This window comes from Tubulanus polymorphus, chromosome 6, assembly GCF_964204645.1.
Source record: "Tubulanus polymorphus chromosome 6, tnTubPoly1.2, whole genome shotgun sequence".
NCBI classification, from domain to species: Eukaryota; Metazoa; Nemertea; class Palaeonemertea; order Tubulaniformes; family Tubulanidae; genus Tubulanus; species Tubulanus polymorphus.
The window spans coordinates 2,203,237-2,220,401 of NC_134030.1; the positions used below are offsets into that span (position 1 = coordinate 2,203,237).

Sequence of the window (17,165 nt, forward strand, 5' to 3'; positions counted from 1 at the left end):
TTTAGTAAATAAATTTCAATTGCTGCTTTTTTTTTGTTTTTCGGGTTGGTGCTGCTGTGAATGCTGTGATACGGTGCATTAATAGTACAGCTGTTTTGCCGATGCTGCGTTTAATAGTATCAATCAGTGATAATCTAATTCGTTGGATAGGCCTACGTCAAAAGCTGCAGGTCGGGTGCTCGCGCTGGGAGGAGCGAGGAGGCTGGGTGATACACTGTTGTTACTGGTGGTGCGTTGTGTAAGCTGCTGCTGTAATAATGGCGATGGAGAAGCAGTACGTGTTGAGGGAAACTCACACACGAACTATCACCGCCCTCGGTTACAACCCGAGCAGACGTGAAATATTAATGGGTTGTGAAGGTTTGTTACATTGTTGCATCCTCCTCAAGAAAGCTGGGACTGGTATAGAAAATCTCGGATTCAGCGCCAGGAGATCCTAGTTTATGGCCTAATTAGTCTCTCTGTGAGAATGTTTGCACAGCTGGTCCCTGGTCTGTAATTATACAGACTTAATTAATCCATATCAACTATGAAGTGTAACCTGGTAACCCGTATGTCAGATATCAAAATTGCCTGACTTAAAATAATGTGGCTAATTAAGACGAGGTGCTTGTTAAAAACTTTTCAAAAAAACACTGTTTATTATTGTTTTTATCACTAATAGATGGCGTGATAAAGATCTGGGAATCTGAAGGTGGAAAACTCGTACAAGCGGTTCACGAACACCGAGGTTGGATTACTGACTTCTTATTTTGGTAAGTTCTGCCTGTATCTCACTATTAGCAGCATTCTGACTGCTAACTGGTTGAGCAGGTTCATCCCAGATGGATTTCTTCGGTCTAAAATGATTCGGATTAACCCATTAGATGCCGTAACTTCATATATATGTTCCAGAATAACAAACGCTTAATTCGCCAATTGAATTTGCATGTAAAGATTAAGTAGAAATGCAGTATGAAAACTACTGAAAATGATGCATTACAAACATTGATTATTTTGAAGATACAGGCTTTCTATTGCTGTATAGATTTGGTAAACCATTGGTCAAAAGTTAGTCCTTCAAACTATAGGTGACGCTGCGGTTTATTGGGTTAAACAGCTTTTATAACCTTAACGTAGTATTTAGACCTGAACAGATCTCATTCATGTTATTCAAATGGTGTAGGTTGAATATTTTGTAGGAACGAATCTAAACTCATGTTATCAGCCGCTAATGATGGTATTATAATAGCCTGGGCTCCTGGTGGAGGCATCTATGATAAGATATACGTAAGTTTGATTAGAGATGCTTAGATTAGTCCAATCTGATCCTCCCTACCTCAGTACCAGAGCCATTTCATTCAAGTGTTGAATGTTACAGAAGACTTGTGCGTTTGCCAGTCATCTCTTCGAGGTACCACGGGATGGGTTCGGATCTCGATGAATTGGAGTAAGAAAATGGGTAATATATTGTCAGGCGGTTAGCGATAATCTGAGGCAATTGACTCAGCGGTGAACGGTAGTCTATGGTTGCATAGCGCGATACAATATGATAATCTAAATGAACTAATTGATGTGACAGTCAGTTGTATGATTGATATCAAATCTTTGGCTGAATATCAATTAGAATATGTAACAAGTGAATTAATAACTAAATCATATCACTAACTCTGACATAAATTAGTTCATTTACACGATCATTTTGTATAGAATACGTAAAAAGTATAAGCAAATAAATTTTGATATATTGACAGGTCGGATGTCCAGTTTATTGTATGACTATAAATCCACGAAGGCATCAACTGATTTGTGGAGTTAACGGAAGCGTCAGAGTTTTCGATCTCGATGAAAGTAAGAGAACTTTTAATCGTCGTCCCACGTCCTCCTCTTGATCAGTTTATTCATTTTTCTTATGAAATTATCGTTTTTTTGTAGATAAAGAATGCGGTCACATTATAAATCTGCAAACTCAGTATATTGCGAAAGAGCACACTGACATAGTTAAATGTGTCGTGTGTCATGAGGGAAGAGTTTACACTGGCGGGTGAGTAAATACATCACTTGAAACCGAGGGCGCTGATGAGGTTGAGATTTAGGAGCCGGGTTCTGTTTTGATTATTGTACCCATTGAAAACGTGAAGTACCCAATGTGGCGATTAAAGTTTAATTGTTCAAGTTTAAATGAACTAAAATCTTTAGTTTTATGAAAAACTAAAGATTTGAGTTCATTTAAACTTAAACAATTAAACTTAAATTGCCACATTGGGTACTTCACGTTTTCAATGGGAACAATAATCAAAACTGAACCCGGCAGGGTTAGTTATATGAAAAAATGAACCAGTCTAACCCTTCCTGTACTTAATAATGATAATCATGATGATATTTTTCAGTTATGATCAGAAACTGATAATCTACGACTCATCATACACAGGAAACCGAACTATTCGACCTCTTTACGTTAACGTTCAAGCTCACGACGCCGGAATCTCCTGTTTAGTTTTAGCGAAAGACAACGAAAATAACAACTGGTGAAAATATCATCCGAAAATATTCAACTTCAAACGCGTCGTGTTTAAACTATAAAATAGTGAATGTTTGTTTGTATGATTCAGGATTGTGACGGGATCGTTCGATAAATCCGTTAAAATCTGGTCGCAGGACGGAAAATTGGTACATCGTTTAGAGGGTTTCCTAGCAACAGTTTCAGGGGTGTGTTACGTGCCTCGTAATAAAACGATCTGGGCCGTCGGAGGAACTTCATACGCTTTACTGTTCGATCCGAAATCCGGTGATAATGTAAGTATTTGGATTTGTGTAATCTGTATTTCTATTTCATACAGGTTTCCTGTTAACTGTATTACTATTTCATACAGGTTTCCTGTTAACTGTATTACTATTTCATACAGGTTTCCCGTTAACTGTATTACTATTTCATACAGGTTTCTTGTTAACTGTATTACTATTTCATACAGGTTTCCCGTTAACTGTATTACTATTTTATACAGGTTTCCCGTTAACTGTATTACTATTTCATACAGGTTTCCCGTTAACTGTATTGCTATTTCATACAGGTTTCCCGTTAACTGTATTACTATTTCATACAGGTTTCAGATTTCATCGGAACTTTTCAAACTCAAGAAGAGGAAAAATACCATTTGCAATGTCTCAAGTTTTTCCCGGAACTGAATCAAGTTGTCGGTACGTTTAACTCATGATGTTCTCAGTAGTTGAGAAAGTCGATGGTTGTTTTGTGTATTTGATAATGTATTGTTTATTTTTTGAAGCGTCCACCAGTCGGCGCCACTTGATCGTGTGGAAATACCAGTCGTCCGGGTGTATAACAGCTCTGAAATGTCGGGCTCCGATTGAGAGTTTGTGCTATAGTAAGTTTTCAGTAAAACGCCATCGTTGGATGAAATTCTACAGTTCTTGGTTAGATTTCAGTGTTAATATTTGTTTTTGTTTATTTATAGCTCATAAAGTGCCATTATTAATATTCAGTGGAGATCACGATGGAGCTATCATTAAATGGGAACGAATGCAATCCAATCATTTCATGTATAGGTTAGTAACCATGAATCGCACCAGGTGGAGTGATTGCAGTTTAGGTCTTGATATTCTAAAAAATCCTACGATCCACCTTGCAAAATTCATTAAAAAATTAGGCTTAGATGTATATAGATCCCTCCAATAATTAGTATGTTGTAAATAGTGTATGTATATATTGTTAATATTGTATACTTTGTATAAGTCTCCCTCCATGTACCATAGAAATGGTTGGAGTGTAAATAAAATCCTAATCCTAATCCTAATCCTAATCCTAGTTTTTGTCACCAACCCTTAGTAACGTAAAAGTATGGAGGTGATCCTAAACTGCAGTCATTACCCATTGTAGTTTTAATTATCCAAATGTGCTGATGAAGTCCTTGAAAAATGAAAAAGTTGCCTTAAGGAACGACAGTAAAAATCGTCTAACTTTGACAAACTGGGACCGGCATAAGAAGCCAAGTTGGTCTGTAGTAAGCCAAGTGTAGGAAAATTTGTAAGGAGGTCACAAAAATGATTTCGTTTTTTTCTGAGTTGGTCAAAAGGTGGCCATATCCGAGTAAAGTGAGGTTTCTTAATTTAACCGTAACTTGAACTTTTTGATTTCAGTAAAGAAACGATGGTCCTCAATGACACGAAAATGTTCAAAACTCGAAATAATCTGAACTCAGATAAACACGGCGTTGAACACCATCAGAAATCAAACATTACCAGTCATTATGCTTTCAATAAACCGATCATCCCTCCTGTAAGTTTTCAAACTTTCATTTCTATTCAACTGAATGCGATGAGAATATCGAAGTTCAATTTGTAATTTTCAAAATTTTTACGAGTAATTTTATTTTTTGTGTCTAGCCATCGGCTCATGGTCTGAAGGTTTGTATTTGAATCATTCGCAGCTCACTCACTCAGCATCAGACACTGCAGTGATGTGTTCAATTTAACACAGTAAATATCACTGTACTAATATATCATATTTATTGAGTTAGTGTCAATTATAACAATCATGAACTTAAGGAATACTCACTAAACTTAAAAGACTGAATAGTGAAAACATAACATTTATCTTTAAGTAGATTTTAACAAGATATTGGGAAAAGTGTTTCAATGAATTGAGCAGTCATTCACTATAGAAGTGTTGCACGTGATGTCATAGTTTGTTTGCTAGTTAGTGCTGGAGACAGGACTCGCGTAGTCACCTGGAAAAAAGTACATATGGCTGCAAGACCTCTGTATAGTAAAGTCTTCCTGTGAACATAGCTTTAGTTATAGTCTCTCTCTCTCTCTCTGTCTCTGTCCGTATCATAGTTAAATGAGCTGTTTTTATACGTGTATAAAATAGATGTTTGAGAATCCAGTTTACCGGAAATTGAAAGAAACGATGAAAAAAGCGCGAGTAAGTTTCGACGAAAATGAATTCAGTTCCGCCGTTGTTCCCCTGCGGTCACACTACAGAATATCAGCTCACGTAGTGGAACTGAATGCTTTAGACCCGTTAGAACCCAGTCCCACATGCGTTTGTGTGCAACCATTTTTAGTTTTTCCCTTATTCGTGATAACTGTAGCTAATAAATAGCTCTTGCTTTTAATTAGCCATTTTAGGAATAAAATAGTATTAGATTTTTGTTTGCAGTGGTAGATATTTTTGATCAGTCTCAATTTGCTGCTTGTGTGCTTATTTATTTCAGTATAATTAAACCTTGCGCTTTAGAATGAATGTTTTAGTAGAACTGGTAAATCTAATTAAGGATCATTCAAAATGATGATTGGTTTTGAGTGGGGGTCATTCATTGATTATGTACGCATAAAATTTGAATTTTTCAACCCCCCCTCCCCCTCTGTACGCAAAATCGGCCATTTTTCATATACATTAAGCATTACAGTACGCAATTGCACTTACCACTCCCCTTCCCTAATGCGTATGTAATAAATCAATGATCCCGTGCTTGTCTTAGAACCTAGCTCATTATTGGCCTGGAGCTGGTCATCTGACAAACCCTGGGATTCTGGGGTCAGTTGCTCAAAGTTGGTTAGAGTTATTCGGTGGACAACGCTGTAATTTCAATTGTCCCTATGGTATTCATCCACCAGGTTTGAGCAACTGGCCCCTGATTGGTCCATGGCTGGTCACCTGATACACATACAAACAACCAACACCTCCCACTTAGGGTTTGACCACGTGGCTAGCTTACAAATGTGTAAGGCTTGTTATTGGTCAATAAGTGAATTATTTCAGTGAATTATGAAGCTGTCAGTTGTTCAGGTTTATCAGTTGTAATAATACGTATATTTCTTTAAGGTTTCTACTCACAATCATCCAAACACGACCATATTGAAGATTTTATTTGTCGAAGATTTGGACTACATTTTAGCAGCGTCGGAGGACAGTAATATATGTGAGTTGTACTTCTTATTCCCGTCACTTTTTACGCATTCATTATTCGTCTCTTTCTCTGTAACTCGCTGTCTGGTTTTAGATGTTTGGGGTTTCGATGAATCGGCGGTGAAAGTATTAAAGAACATGCGACCTGTAGATGCTGATTATCTCATACAGAAATATTCAATACTGTTGGATCCGGATTCGGAACTTTTGCCAAACAATCACAAAGCTGTCAACGTATGTTTCAAATCCAAAAATTGTCAGAACTTATTTAATTCACTCATTGACCAGTGACCACTCTCATTGTGGTCGAAATACCCAAAAATGCATACAGATCATGCTACCACCGATCTGACTCCTAGCAGCTAGCAGACTTCCTTTTGGGTCTAAAATTGCCGAAAAAGTCCTTCTTAGTACTTCTTTTGGTCCTGGCCTTACCACTGGAAACCCTGTCCGCCAACTGCTTCGATACAACCATCCAATTATCTAGTGCGTTTTTCCCTGGATTCAGTTCCGAAGTTCTCATATAAGATTTGACTCTACAGTAAAAACATTTGAAATTAAACTAATTTTAATTCTTAAGTCAAATCTAATGGAAAACTGTGAAATCAGTCCCACAGTTGTTACAATATTTGACTGTTTGAATAAAGTATTTCATAATGAACTAATTCTAACTCTATACAATCAAACTTAGCTTAAATCTATAGAACTGACGTGCCTTGTCTGTTTCTGCATCATTGACCCTAGTAATTTCTGATTACAAAATTTGCTGCCCTGAACTGAAACGTTCCCTCACAACTAGCGCAACCCAAGGTCTTGTTCGATCGCATATTTCGTGTTGTTTATTTGCAGGAAGAAGATTCAGTAACGAATCGAGTCGCCGGATTTATTTGTAAATATGTTTTATCCGAACACATGAGTTGTGTTACGTGTATGGAAGTGATCGGTAAAGCTTGCGGATATAACACTACATACGTGGTACGTTACTCTTATATATATATACACACATTGAAAGTAACTACAGTTTATTTCTCATGATTCTGAACTCACGAGACTGAGTTTCATCCTCAGTTGTGAACTAAGGCAGGTTTTGATTGGTCTCTACCGATTTTGGAATTCTCTTTTGGCGCGTTAATTCCTTGACCAAAATACACTCTACCTAATCCGGAATAGTATAATGTGTAAACCTGATAGAAGTGGCCGCTAGGGAGTTTGTAATCTGTAAACCTGATAGAAGCGGCCGGTAGAAAGTTTGTAATCTGTAAACCTGATAGAAGCGGCCGGTAGAGAGTTTGTAATCTGTAAACCTGATAGAAGCGGCCGGTAGGGAGTTTGTAGTTGGGAATAAGTTCAATGAAAAGTTGCGTAAGATTTGCCTAAGAGTCAAACTGAACCATAAACCGTCGAACTGGGTCTGGTTTTTAAACGTGCTGGTATTGCTTTGTTTTTCAGTTAACCGCCGGATGGGACCGAAGAATTTGTATCTGGGATTTGAAGAAGGGTAAACTGCACGATACGTTCAGGAATTCATCTCAAACTAGTTTGGAACATGTAGAACTAGCGTGTGACGGTGTTATTATATCTATGGCTTACAGTCCTTCCAGGTATTCATTCATTCATTCATGCAATCTTTGTTTTGTGCAACAATTCTCGGTAATCATGGTTTCGTCCAAGCGATTGCCTACATGTATAAACTGAAAAATCCTCAATTACAAGATTCTAACAAATAACAAAATTCCATTTTCGATTCTAAAAAGACAGTGACTAGTCTATGGAAACGCGATATAACACCACAATCATTATCATGAAGGGACCCCTGGGACCCCACTAGTGGCCTTTAACATGACTGCTTTATCTGATAGATAAAATGAGTGAAATTTTTCCTTCAGCTAGTACGTAGTTTTTTCAACAACATTTCAACTAAATTATAATATCCTACTCATCAGGTGAACATATTCATCTGAATGATGTGACATTTCAATCTAAGCCAATCAGTTGTCAGGTGCTCGCTTGTGAAAGTTATCAATGCAATGATGGATTTTACTGAGATCAGTTGTCTTGCTGAGATCAGTTGTCAGTTTACATGCGTCATGTGATAACATGCACGCTCTGTATTGTAGTGAGTAGCACTTGTAGTGTGTAGCTATTGTTCCTGACACACAGGTTCCATGCAAGATCAGTTGGTATTCACGCTGTTCTAGGGGTAACCCGTAGGATCAGCTGGTATTCACACTGTTCTAGGGGTAACCAGTAAGATCAGCTGGTATTCACACTGTTCTAGGGGTAACTAGTAAGATCAGCTGGTATTCACACTGTTCTAGGGGTAACCCGTAAGATCAGCTGGTATTCACACTGTTCTAGGGGTAACCAGTAAGATCAGCTGGTATTCACACTGTTCTAGGGGTAACCAGTAAGATCAGCTGGTATTCACACTGTTCTAGGGGTAACCAGTAAGAGCTAGTATTCACACAAGATGTTTATTTTAATTCTTTCTGGTTTGGTATAAACTGGTATACCACCAAACATTGACACGGCGATGGCAACGGAGGATCTCATCTTAAGATCTAAGATAAAGAATTGTATGAATCAAGCTTTGTAAGATCAACTGTTATTCACACTGTTCTAGGGGTAACTAGGGTTCGAACCAATAATGAATGTGGTGAATTAGACGCGTCATCATCGTTTCTGTATAAAATTTTGATCTACATTTTAGCGATGATGAATGAAACCGATCGATTCTCCGGTTTAGAACACGTTCGCGTCGTTAAAGATTTCTTCGTGCGTTACGTGTCGTTGCCGCTAGTAATCAGCGGTCTGGTCGGTAACGCCCTGACGGTCGTCGTATTCACGCGCGTCGGTAAACTGAATAAACCGGGCGTCGTGTATCTGTGTTACCTGGCGTGTATCGACTGGACGGTCTGTTTTACTCAGTTATTTTTCTGGTTCGATCAAGGTCTGTCGTCGCTGACCGGAGGTCGGTACTCGTTCGACGTCCCCGGCGCCAGTAACTTCGCGTGTAAATCGTTCTATTACGTTATATCGTTAACGTTGTCTTTATCGGCGTTCGTTACCGTGGTGATGACCTTCGAGCGTCTGGTCGCCGTGCGATATCCATTGTTTTCGAAGCGTCACATGATGAAGCCGCGTACGCGTTTAAAGCGTCTGCTCGCGGCGTCTGTTGTGATCGCCGTGTTAGAAACGCGAAGTGTTTTCATGTTTGAAGTTGCGCCCGAGTTCAATCGTCCCGGTAACGAACTGGTATGCACGGAGAACCGCTCGGTTAATCCGGATATTATCTACGCGATGACGTTCGTCGTGTGGATCGTCGGGTATTTCCTGACCCCGGCGTTCGTGCTGCTCGTGTTAAACGCGTCTATCTGTCACGCGTTGTTACGCGCGAACGCGTTCGACCACGGCGGTGGCGCCACCATCAGTCGTAAAGAGAGATCGATCAGCGTGACGTTGATGTTTGTTTCGACTATGTTCATCCTGTTCACGTTACCGATGATCTCGGCGTTGATATTCGGACATTACGTGGTGCGTAATCCTCACCTAGTCTCCGCTCGAGACATGGATAATCTGTTAGATCTATACTGGCTATGTACGCATATTAACATATTCAATTACACAGTGAATTTTCCGGTATACGTCGTTCGTCTGTCGTATTTCCGCGTTCAACTGAAAGTGATGTTTTGTAAATGTTTACGCGCGCAAATTCCGAGCTGACGTAAAATTCCTGGACACTTAACAATAAAAAGGGTCTGAAATATATAAAATCACTGCACACTTAAGAATAAAAAGAGTCTGAAATGTCTCCTTGATGTTGCCTGTCGTTATAAACATTGATCAAATCGGGCAAATTCCGAGCTGATGGAAAATTCCTGCACACTTAAGAATAAAAAGAGTCTGAAATGTCTCCTTGTTGTTGTCCTCATTATAACCATTGATGAAACATTCTTAGTTCGTTTTGTAAAGATGATATAAAATCCCTGCACACTAAGAATGATAGGAGTCTGAAATGTCTCCTTGAGCTAGTGTAGTTTATTCAATGTTTCACCTATATCCTAATTGTAGTCTTCAGGAATACTGCTGATGTTGTCCTTATTATGATCATTCATGAAACACATTGAGTCCGTGTTTTAAAGATAATATAAAATCCCTACACACTAATTAGTTTATTCAATGTTTCGCCTAGGCCTATATCCTTAAAGGCATCTTCAGGAATACTGATGTTGTCCTCATTACAACCATTATCGATGAAGCACATGTTGTAAAGTTAATATAAAATCCCTGCACACAAAGAATAAAAATACTCTGAAATGTTTCCTTGAGCTAGTGTAGTTTATTCAACATTTGAACTATATCCTAATAGTCATCTTCAGGAATACTGTATTCCTTGAGCTAGTGTAGTTTATTCAACTACGTTTTAACTTTATCCTAATAGTCATCTTCAGGAATACTGTATTCCTTGAGCTAGTGTAGTTTATTCAACTACGTTTTAACTTTATCCTAATAGTCATCTTCAGGAATACTGTATTCCTTGAGCTAGTGTAGTTTATTCAACTACGTTTTAACTTTATCCTAATAGTCATCTTCAGGAATACTGTATTCCTTGAGCTAGTGTAGTTTATTCAACTACGTTTTAACTTTATCCTAATAGTCATCTTCAGGAATACTGTATTCCTTGAGCTAGTGTAGTTTATTCAACTACGTTTTAACTTTATCCTAATAGTCATCTTCAGGAATACTGTATTCCTTGAGCTAGTGTAGTTTATTCAACTACGTTTTAACTTTATCCTAATAGTCATCTTCAGGAATACTGTATTCCTTGAGCTAGTGTAGTTTATTCAACTACGTTTTAACTTTATCCTAATAGTCATCTTCAGGAATACTGTATTCCTTGAGCTAGTGTAGTTTATTCAACTACGTTTTAACTTTATCCTAATAGTCATCTTCAGGAATACTGTATTCCTTGAGCTAGTGTAGTTTATTCAACTACGTTTTAACTTTATCCTAATAGTCATCTTCAGGAATACTGTATTCCTTGAGCTAGTGTAGTTCATTCAACTACGTTTTAACTTTATCCTAATAGTCATCTTCAGGAATACTGTATTCCTTGAGCTAGTGTAGTTTATTCAACTACGTTTTAACTTTATCCTAATAGTCATCTTCAGGAATACTGTATTCCTTGAGCTAGTGTAGTTTATTCAACGTTTCGACTTTATCTTAATAGTCATCTTCAGGAATACTGTATTCCTTGAGCTAGTGTAGTTTATTCAACGTTTCGACTATATCCTAATAGTCATCTTCAGGAATACTGTATTCCTTGAGCTAGTGTAGTTTATTCAACGTTTAAACTTTATCCTAATAGTCATCTTCAGGAATACTGTATTCCTTGAGCTAGTGTAGTTTATTCAACTACGTTTTAACTTTATCCTAATAGTCATCTTCAGGAATACTGATTTTGTCCTCATCACGTACATTGAGTCCATTGAGTCCGTGTTGTAAAGATAACTGTCTGAACCGCGCCTGCAATCCAGAACAATGAGACTAAATAATCAATCATAAGGCTAAAAAAAATTGATACCTTGTTTCTCCGCCCTGCTGAGCTTAAATGTTGACCCGGCCGGCCGCCTATCTACCCTATACATTACTTTTTTAAAAATCGTGATCAATTTTACCATAACAGACCCGGCCGCTATAGAAATGAACTGTTTATAAATTTTATCATATTTTACAAAAATGACCCGGCCGCTGCGGAGAAACAAGGTATCATTTTTGTTTAGCCTGATAAGAAAGTTGTACATGTATCTAACAGAAATAGGCAAAATCAAGTTTGGGTCAGCAATGAACCCAGTCCTTCAGGGGTGACATGTGAACACAGCACCAAAAGATAAGGCATTATTTAATTTAATATCATTAGTGCTGCTGAATTTCGTGCATTTTCTCAGTTATATCTTGTCAGATGATAACTGTGATAGCTGTAGAAAATAATCTGTTTGTATTTCGATATTTCTAAAACTCTTCACATTTCGACGATTTCATGTTTTAATTTTGCACGAACCGAATGAAAACGAAGGCATTAAATCGATTTCGCTGCATGTGAAGCTGCTCTTTTGCCCTGAAGCTCTCGATTGGTCGAACCGGTCCTCGCAGTTGGGGGAGTAACACGAAACTAAAAACAATAGTAGATCGTGCAAGTTTATGAAATATCAGATTGGATGACATCAGATTCGCTTTTTTAAAACACGCAGAAAATGTGCGCGTATTGTTTTTTGAAACGTCATGCAATGCCATTTTTTCCATTGTTGAATATTTTGATAAACGCATTGAATTCATGCGGTATCGAATTACAATATTTCCTAGTAATTAACAGTTTCAAGTCCACAATGAGTAACAGTTATAACCTGTAAATTCATGCTCTTGGAATTTGTATCTTTTAGGATGAATTTCAAAAATATCTTAACACTAATGGTGGGACCGACTAGTGGCCTTTAACATTGATGCTTTATCCGAGAAATACCTTTTCCGTTCTTCTCGACCTGGTTTTATAGACTAGTATTAACTTGAACTTTAAAATCTGGGGCTAACTGAATTAATTTTTTCAATTAAGTAAATCCCCTCGGTTAAAATTGATATAAAAATCTATAAAACCGAGCCCTGGAATTTTTCTAAATCCGACCTGTCATTGAGAATGGCTCGTAGAATTGAGTAAAACATCAGCATAGTTTTTGTAATTGTGGGTTTTATCTTCAATTTTCACGTGATGTATTTCTAATACAATGTTTTTTTCAGGGGGGAATTCGCGTATTCGTCCAGCGATAAAATGGTTTATATTCGCAAGTTTTCGACAACAGGAACGAAGATGGTTTTATTGAATACACTTCAAGGACACGAAGGAGAGGTCACCTGCGTATTGTGGAATAAAGTGAAAAGTAAATGGGTTACAGGGTCAGAAGATGGAACCATACGAATTTGGGTTTGTATTTTTTTCTAATGATTTTGATGAACTCTGCCTTATTTGGTAGTGTGGAGTTTATTGAACTGGATTTATATTTTATAGGCCGGAGATGGTATGAATGAATGTGAAACTATTTTATCGACTCAAGGCGCTGTTTGTAGCATGTGCGTTGATGAAATCAATGGAAGCGTAGTGGCCGGAATACAACAATATATCAGGTACAACTTACAACTTACAACTAACAACATACAATGTACAATGTACAATCTTATTTTCTGCACTGATTATGAAGGTTTTTGACTGTTTTATTTTTACAATCTACAACATACAACATACAACATACAACTAACAACATACAATGTACAATCTTATTTTCTCCACTGATTATGAAGGTTTTTGACTGTTTTATTTTTACAATCTACAACATACAACATACAACTAACAACATACAATGTACAATCTTATTTTCTGCACTGATTATGAAGGTATTATTGATTACAGCTTACAACATACAACATACAACATACAACATACAACCTCTTCTGATATAGAATTTCTTGGCTTCGTTATTGTGGGATTTCTCTCGACAACTTACATCATACAACTAACAATATCCAATGTAAAACCTTATTTACTGCGCATGTTTCATTTATAATAGTAATAATGTTTGGGTTGATTAATTGTAGAGTTTATGATCCTGAACATCACAGACTCGTACAGACTAATATCGGACACACAGACGCCGTACGCAGCATCATGCATATACCCGAACGTAATCAATACGTATCGGCTTCGTGGGATAAATCGATCCGCATGTGGAATGCGTGGAAATTACCGCGTAAGAAAAAACGCCTCTCACAAGATAAAGGTATGGTGGCTGACTGTAACCCTCTTCCTTAGGTGGCGGTATAGACAGACAGACAGAAGTCAACTCTGGTTGTTGATATATGTAGAACTGATTTCATTGCAGAATAGTCAGACTTTTATAAGCCAAGCTGTGAATTGTACAGTCACAAATTGATATACTGAATTTGAATACATTTAATCCTGAAAACTTTGAATTACCAATGACATGAAAACTATTGTCAATTGAATAACAGGCTAGAGGATATGTTCATACTACCATGAGTTTGTGCTGTTGTACTTATACATTATTAATATAAATCTAACATTGAAAACCACCGAACTAATATCAATTCCCGACAAAAGGTAAAAGTTCTGCGTTGTATGTTATAGAATTTGTTCTTTGTTTGCTTAAAGCGGTTTTCACTCAGACTAACGGTCTGTTTCTACTATACTGTAGCAGCTCTGAAAGAGAGTCCTGCTGCCCTGTTTCTTCCCAGGTGGCGCTACCCGTGTATTTTTCTTGTAGTGCGTATTCATATTCGTATTCATATTGGCATAATACAGTGTCAATAGTAAGTCACTGTTCAAAATGACCCAATGGACATCAATAATGAGGCAGAGTTCATTTACATTAGCAACTCATCGGGACTGTGTTAATCCTTTTGCCTTTAAATATCAAACTGTGAATTAAAAAAATCAGTTACAAGATATGATGCTGAATTGGAACTATGAGATATCTCATAGTGGCAATGCTGGCTGAACTGGAACTATGAGATATCTCATAGTGGCAATGATGGCTGAATTGGAACTATGAGGTATCTCATAGTGGCAATGATGGCTGAACTGGAACTGCAAGTTAACTCATAGTTAGCGGCTAACATGTCAAGCTTGTACTCATTTATTTGGACAGAATTTCTAGAATCTATTCCATGACAAAACCGCATGCTAGCATTAGTAGGATACGAAGGGTGATTGAATTCGATTTCATATGTTTTTTTCGATATTTCTTCGTGCAGGTAAAGACAACCGATCAATGTTACTAGCGACTACCGATACCGCGGATACAGCTGCTGCTGAAACGGTCCACGAAGGAGATGAGGAGGAGGCGCATGATGAGAACGACGATGAGTACGGTGTAGCGGATGATGAAAACAGTCAATATGACGACGCGAGTGAACCTGAATTAGAATCGCACTAAAACCGAACACAATAAGCCATATTATAACCATTGATGAAACACTCTTTAAGTCCATTGAATTGTAACAATAGTATAAAATATCGTACTTAGAATTAGAGTGAAGAGTCTGAAATGTTTCCTTGAGTAAAATAAATGAGCTCAAAGAAGCATTTCGGAATTTCTTTATTTCTAAGTGTGGTATTTTCTATATACAAGCCATAATTTTCTGCCAAATTTCACCTAATAATTTCATAATTGTATATGTATAATTACTGCTTCAATTTTTGTAAATAGTTATCTATTTGTAAGAGGCATATTTGAAGGTGCTGATTAGACTTGATTTTTCCAGGGGCTTCGTTTATGGCAGCAACTTGTTGATAGAAACTGTGATAAATTCTTTATATTTCAAAGAAATTCTATGAACTATTGATAATATATCGTAACTATTGATGATATATCATAACTGTTGATAATATATCATAACTTTTGATGAATTATCATAACTATCGGTGATATTTCATAACTATTGATGCTATATCATAACTATTGATAATATATAATAATTATTGATGATATATCATAACTATTGATGATATATCATAACTACCCAAGACATTGTCATTATCATTTTTCTTACCCGTTTTCATGATTTATCTTCGAAATTGTTCAATGTGGAATGAATTGTTTGATCGGTTTGGAATTGAATCAGTAGTGATATTTCGTGTAGATGTAGCTAAAGCATCTATCGAATAATAGTAATGGTAGTAATCATAGTATTAGGGTTCCGTCCATGAGGAAAACTTTCCAGACTCTGAAAAGGTGCAATTCGCACTATTCTATTTTATTCTATTCCTATTTTCATGTATAGTATGACCACAATTAGTTCCATTATTTATATAGGAGTGAATGTTGAATATATGTTCTTATGACGTTACGATATATCAAATTAGTTTTTGTACATGATAATTTTTAAGAAGCTTCAAGTTTTAAAAAACGAGGGTAATATGTTCAAATTCTATATTTATGATTACACCGGTAATAGATTTTTTATGTTTTCACATTTCTTTAAGTTGATTTATACATTATTTGAGTTGTTGATGATGCTGTTTTATATCATTATATATTTTGAATTGCCAATAAACACGAATAAAGTTAATACATATTTGAACATTGATTGTTCTTAGACTTAGTTTTGAGTAGAACTGCATACTAGTACACATCATTGAGGAATTTGAGCACAAGATGGATGGATCGCTAAATGACTGGGTATGGATGACCACATCACCGGAGTATGGATGACCACATAACTCAGTACGGATGACCACATCACTGGGGTATGGATGACCACATCACTGGGGTGTGGATGACCACATCACTGGGTATGAATGACTACATCACTGGGTATGAATGACCACATCACTGGGGTGTGGATGACCTCATGACTGGGTATGGATGACCACATCACTGGGTATGGATGACCACAATACTGGGGTATGGATGACCACATGACTGGGAAAGGATGACCACATCACTGGGTATAGATGACCACATGACTGGGTATGGATGACCATATGACTGGGGTATGGATGACCACATCACTGGGGGTGGAATCCATATTCCTCTATTCAGCATCAGGACCACTCTGAATCAGTGTCAGTAATTACTGGGTTCGAACCCGAGACACCCCTGTACATCCTCTATTCAGCATCAGGGTCACTCTGAATCAATGTCAGTAATTGATGGGTTCGAACTCGCAACACCCCCTGTACATCTTGTATTCAGCATCAGTACCACTCTGAATCAGTATCAGTAATTACCGGGTTCAGCGCCACTGATTTAGTGTGAGTAAATTATGCCGTACGGTGCTGCCGCTATGATCGACATTAGCGCATTTTGCATGAACTAACACCAACTGACTCTGGCAGTAGTCCCTCCTTGGTTGCCAGAGACGATTCACGTTAGTGTATGAAAAATCCGCTAATGTTGAGCATAGCGGCTGCACCAGACGGTGTAAGGTCACGTCTATTTCACGAGTGCCAGTAATTACTGGGTTCGAACCCGGGACACCCTTCTTTTACATCTAATCAACATCATAGGACCTCTCTGAATCAGTATCAGTAATTACTGGGTCATATAACTATCGTAGAGGGATGACTCAATGTTGTCTTGTCTTTCTTATCCAGTTCCTATACGTGGTTTTCATCCTCTTTTGATTCATAGACACAAATTTAGAAAGATATTTTTTTATATAACAAGAATTTTATTCCCATATTTCT

The 17,165-nt window shown here is 37.4% G+C and overlaps 1 protein-coding gene across 1 annotated transcript; it reads left to right on the forward strand.

The window, feature by feature from the left end:
* Positions 1–15,918, forward strand: LOC141906930 (uncharacterized). The gene is made up of 19 exons (XM_074796427.1): positions 1–360; positions 665–755; positions 1,182–1,269; positions 1,734–1,830; positions 1,915–2,023; positions 2,370–2,507; positions 2,592–2,775; positions 3,084–3,177; positions 3,264–3,362; positions 3,453–3,543; positions 4,135–4,273; positions 5,825–5,921; positions 6,003–6,142; positions 6,758–6,883; positions 7,358–7,509; positions 12,701–12,884; positions 12,969–13,084; positions 13,553–13,734; positions 14,729–15,918. The coding sequence occupies exons 1-19, from the start codon at positions 258–260 to the stop codon at positions 14,908–14,910; spliced, it is 2,412 nt and encodes an 803-aa protein (XP_074652528.1). The 5' UTR covers positions 1–257; the 3' UTR covers positions 14,911–15,918.
* Positions 15,919–17,165: the final 1,247 nt, after the last annotated feature.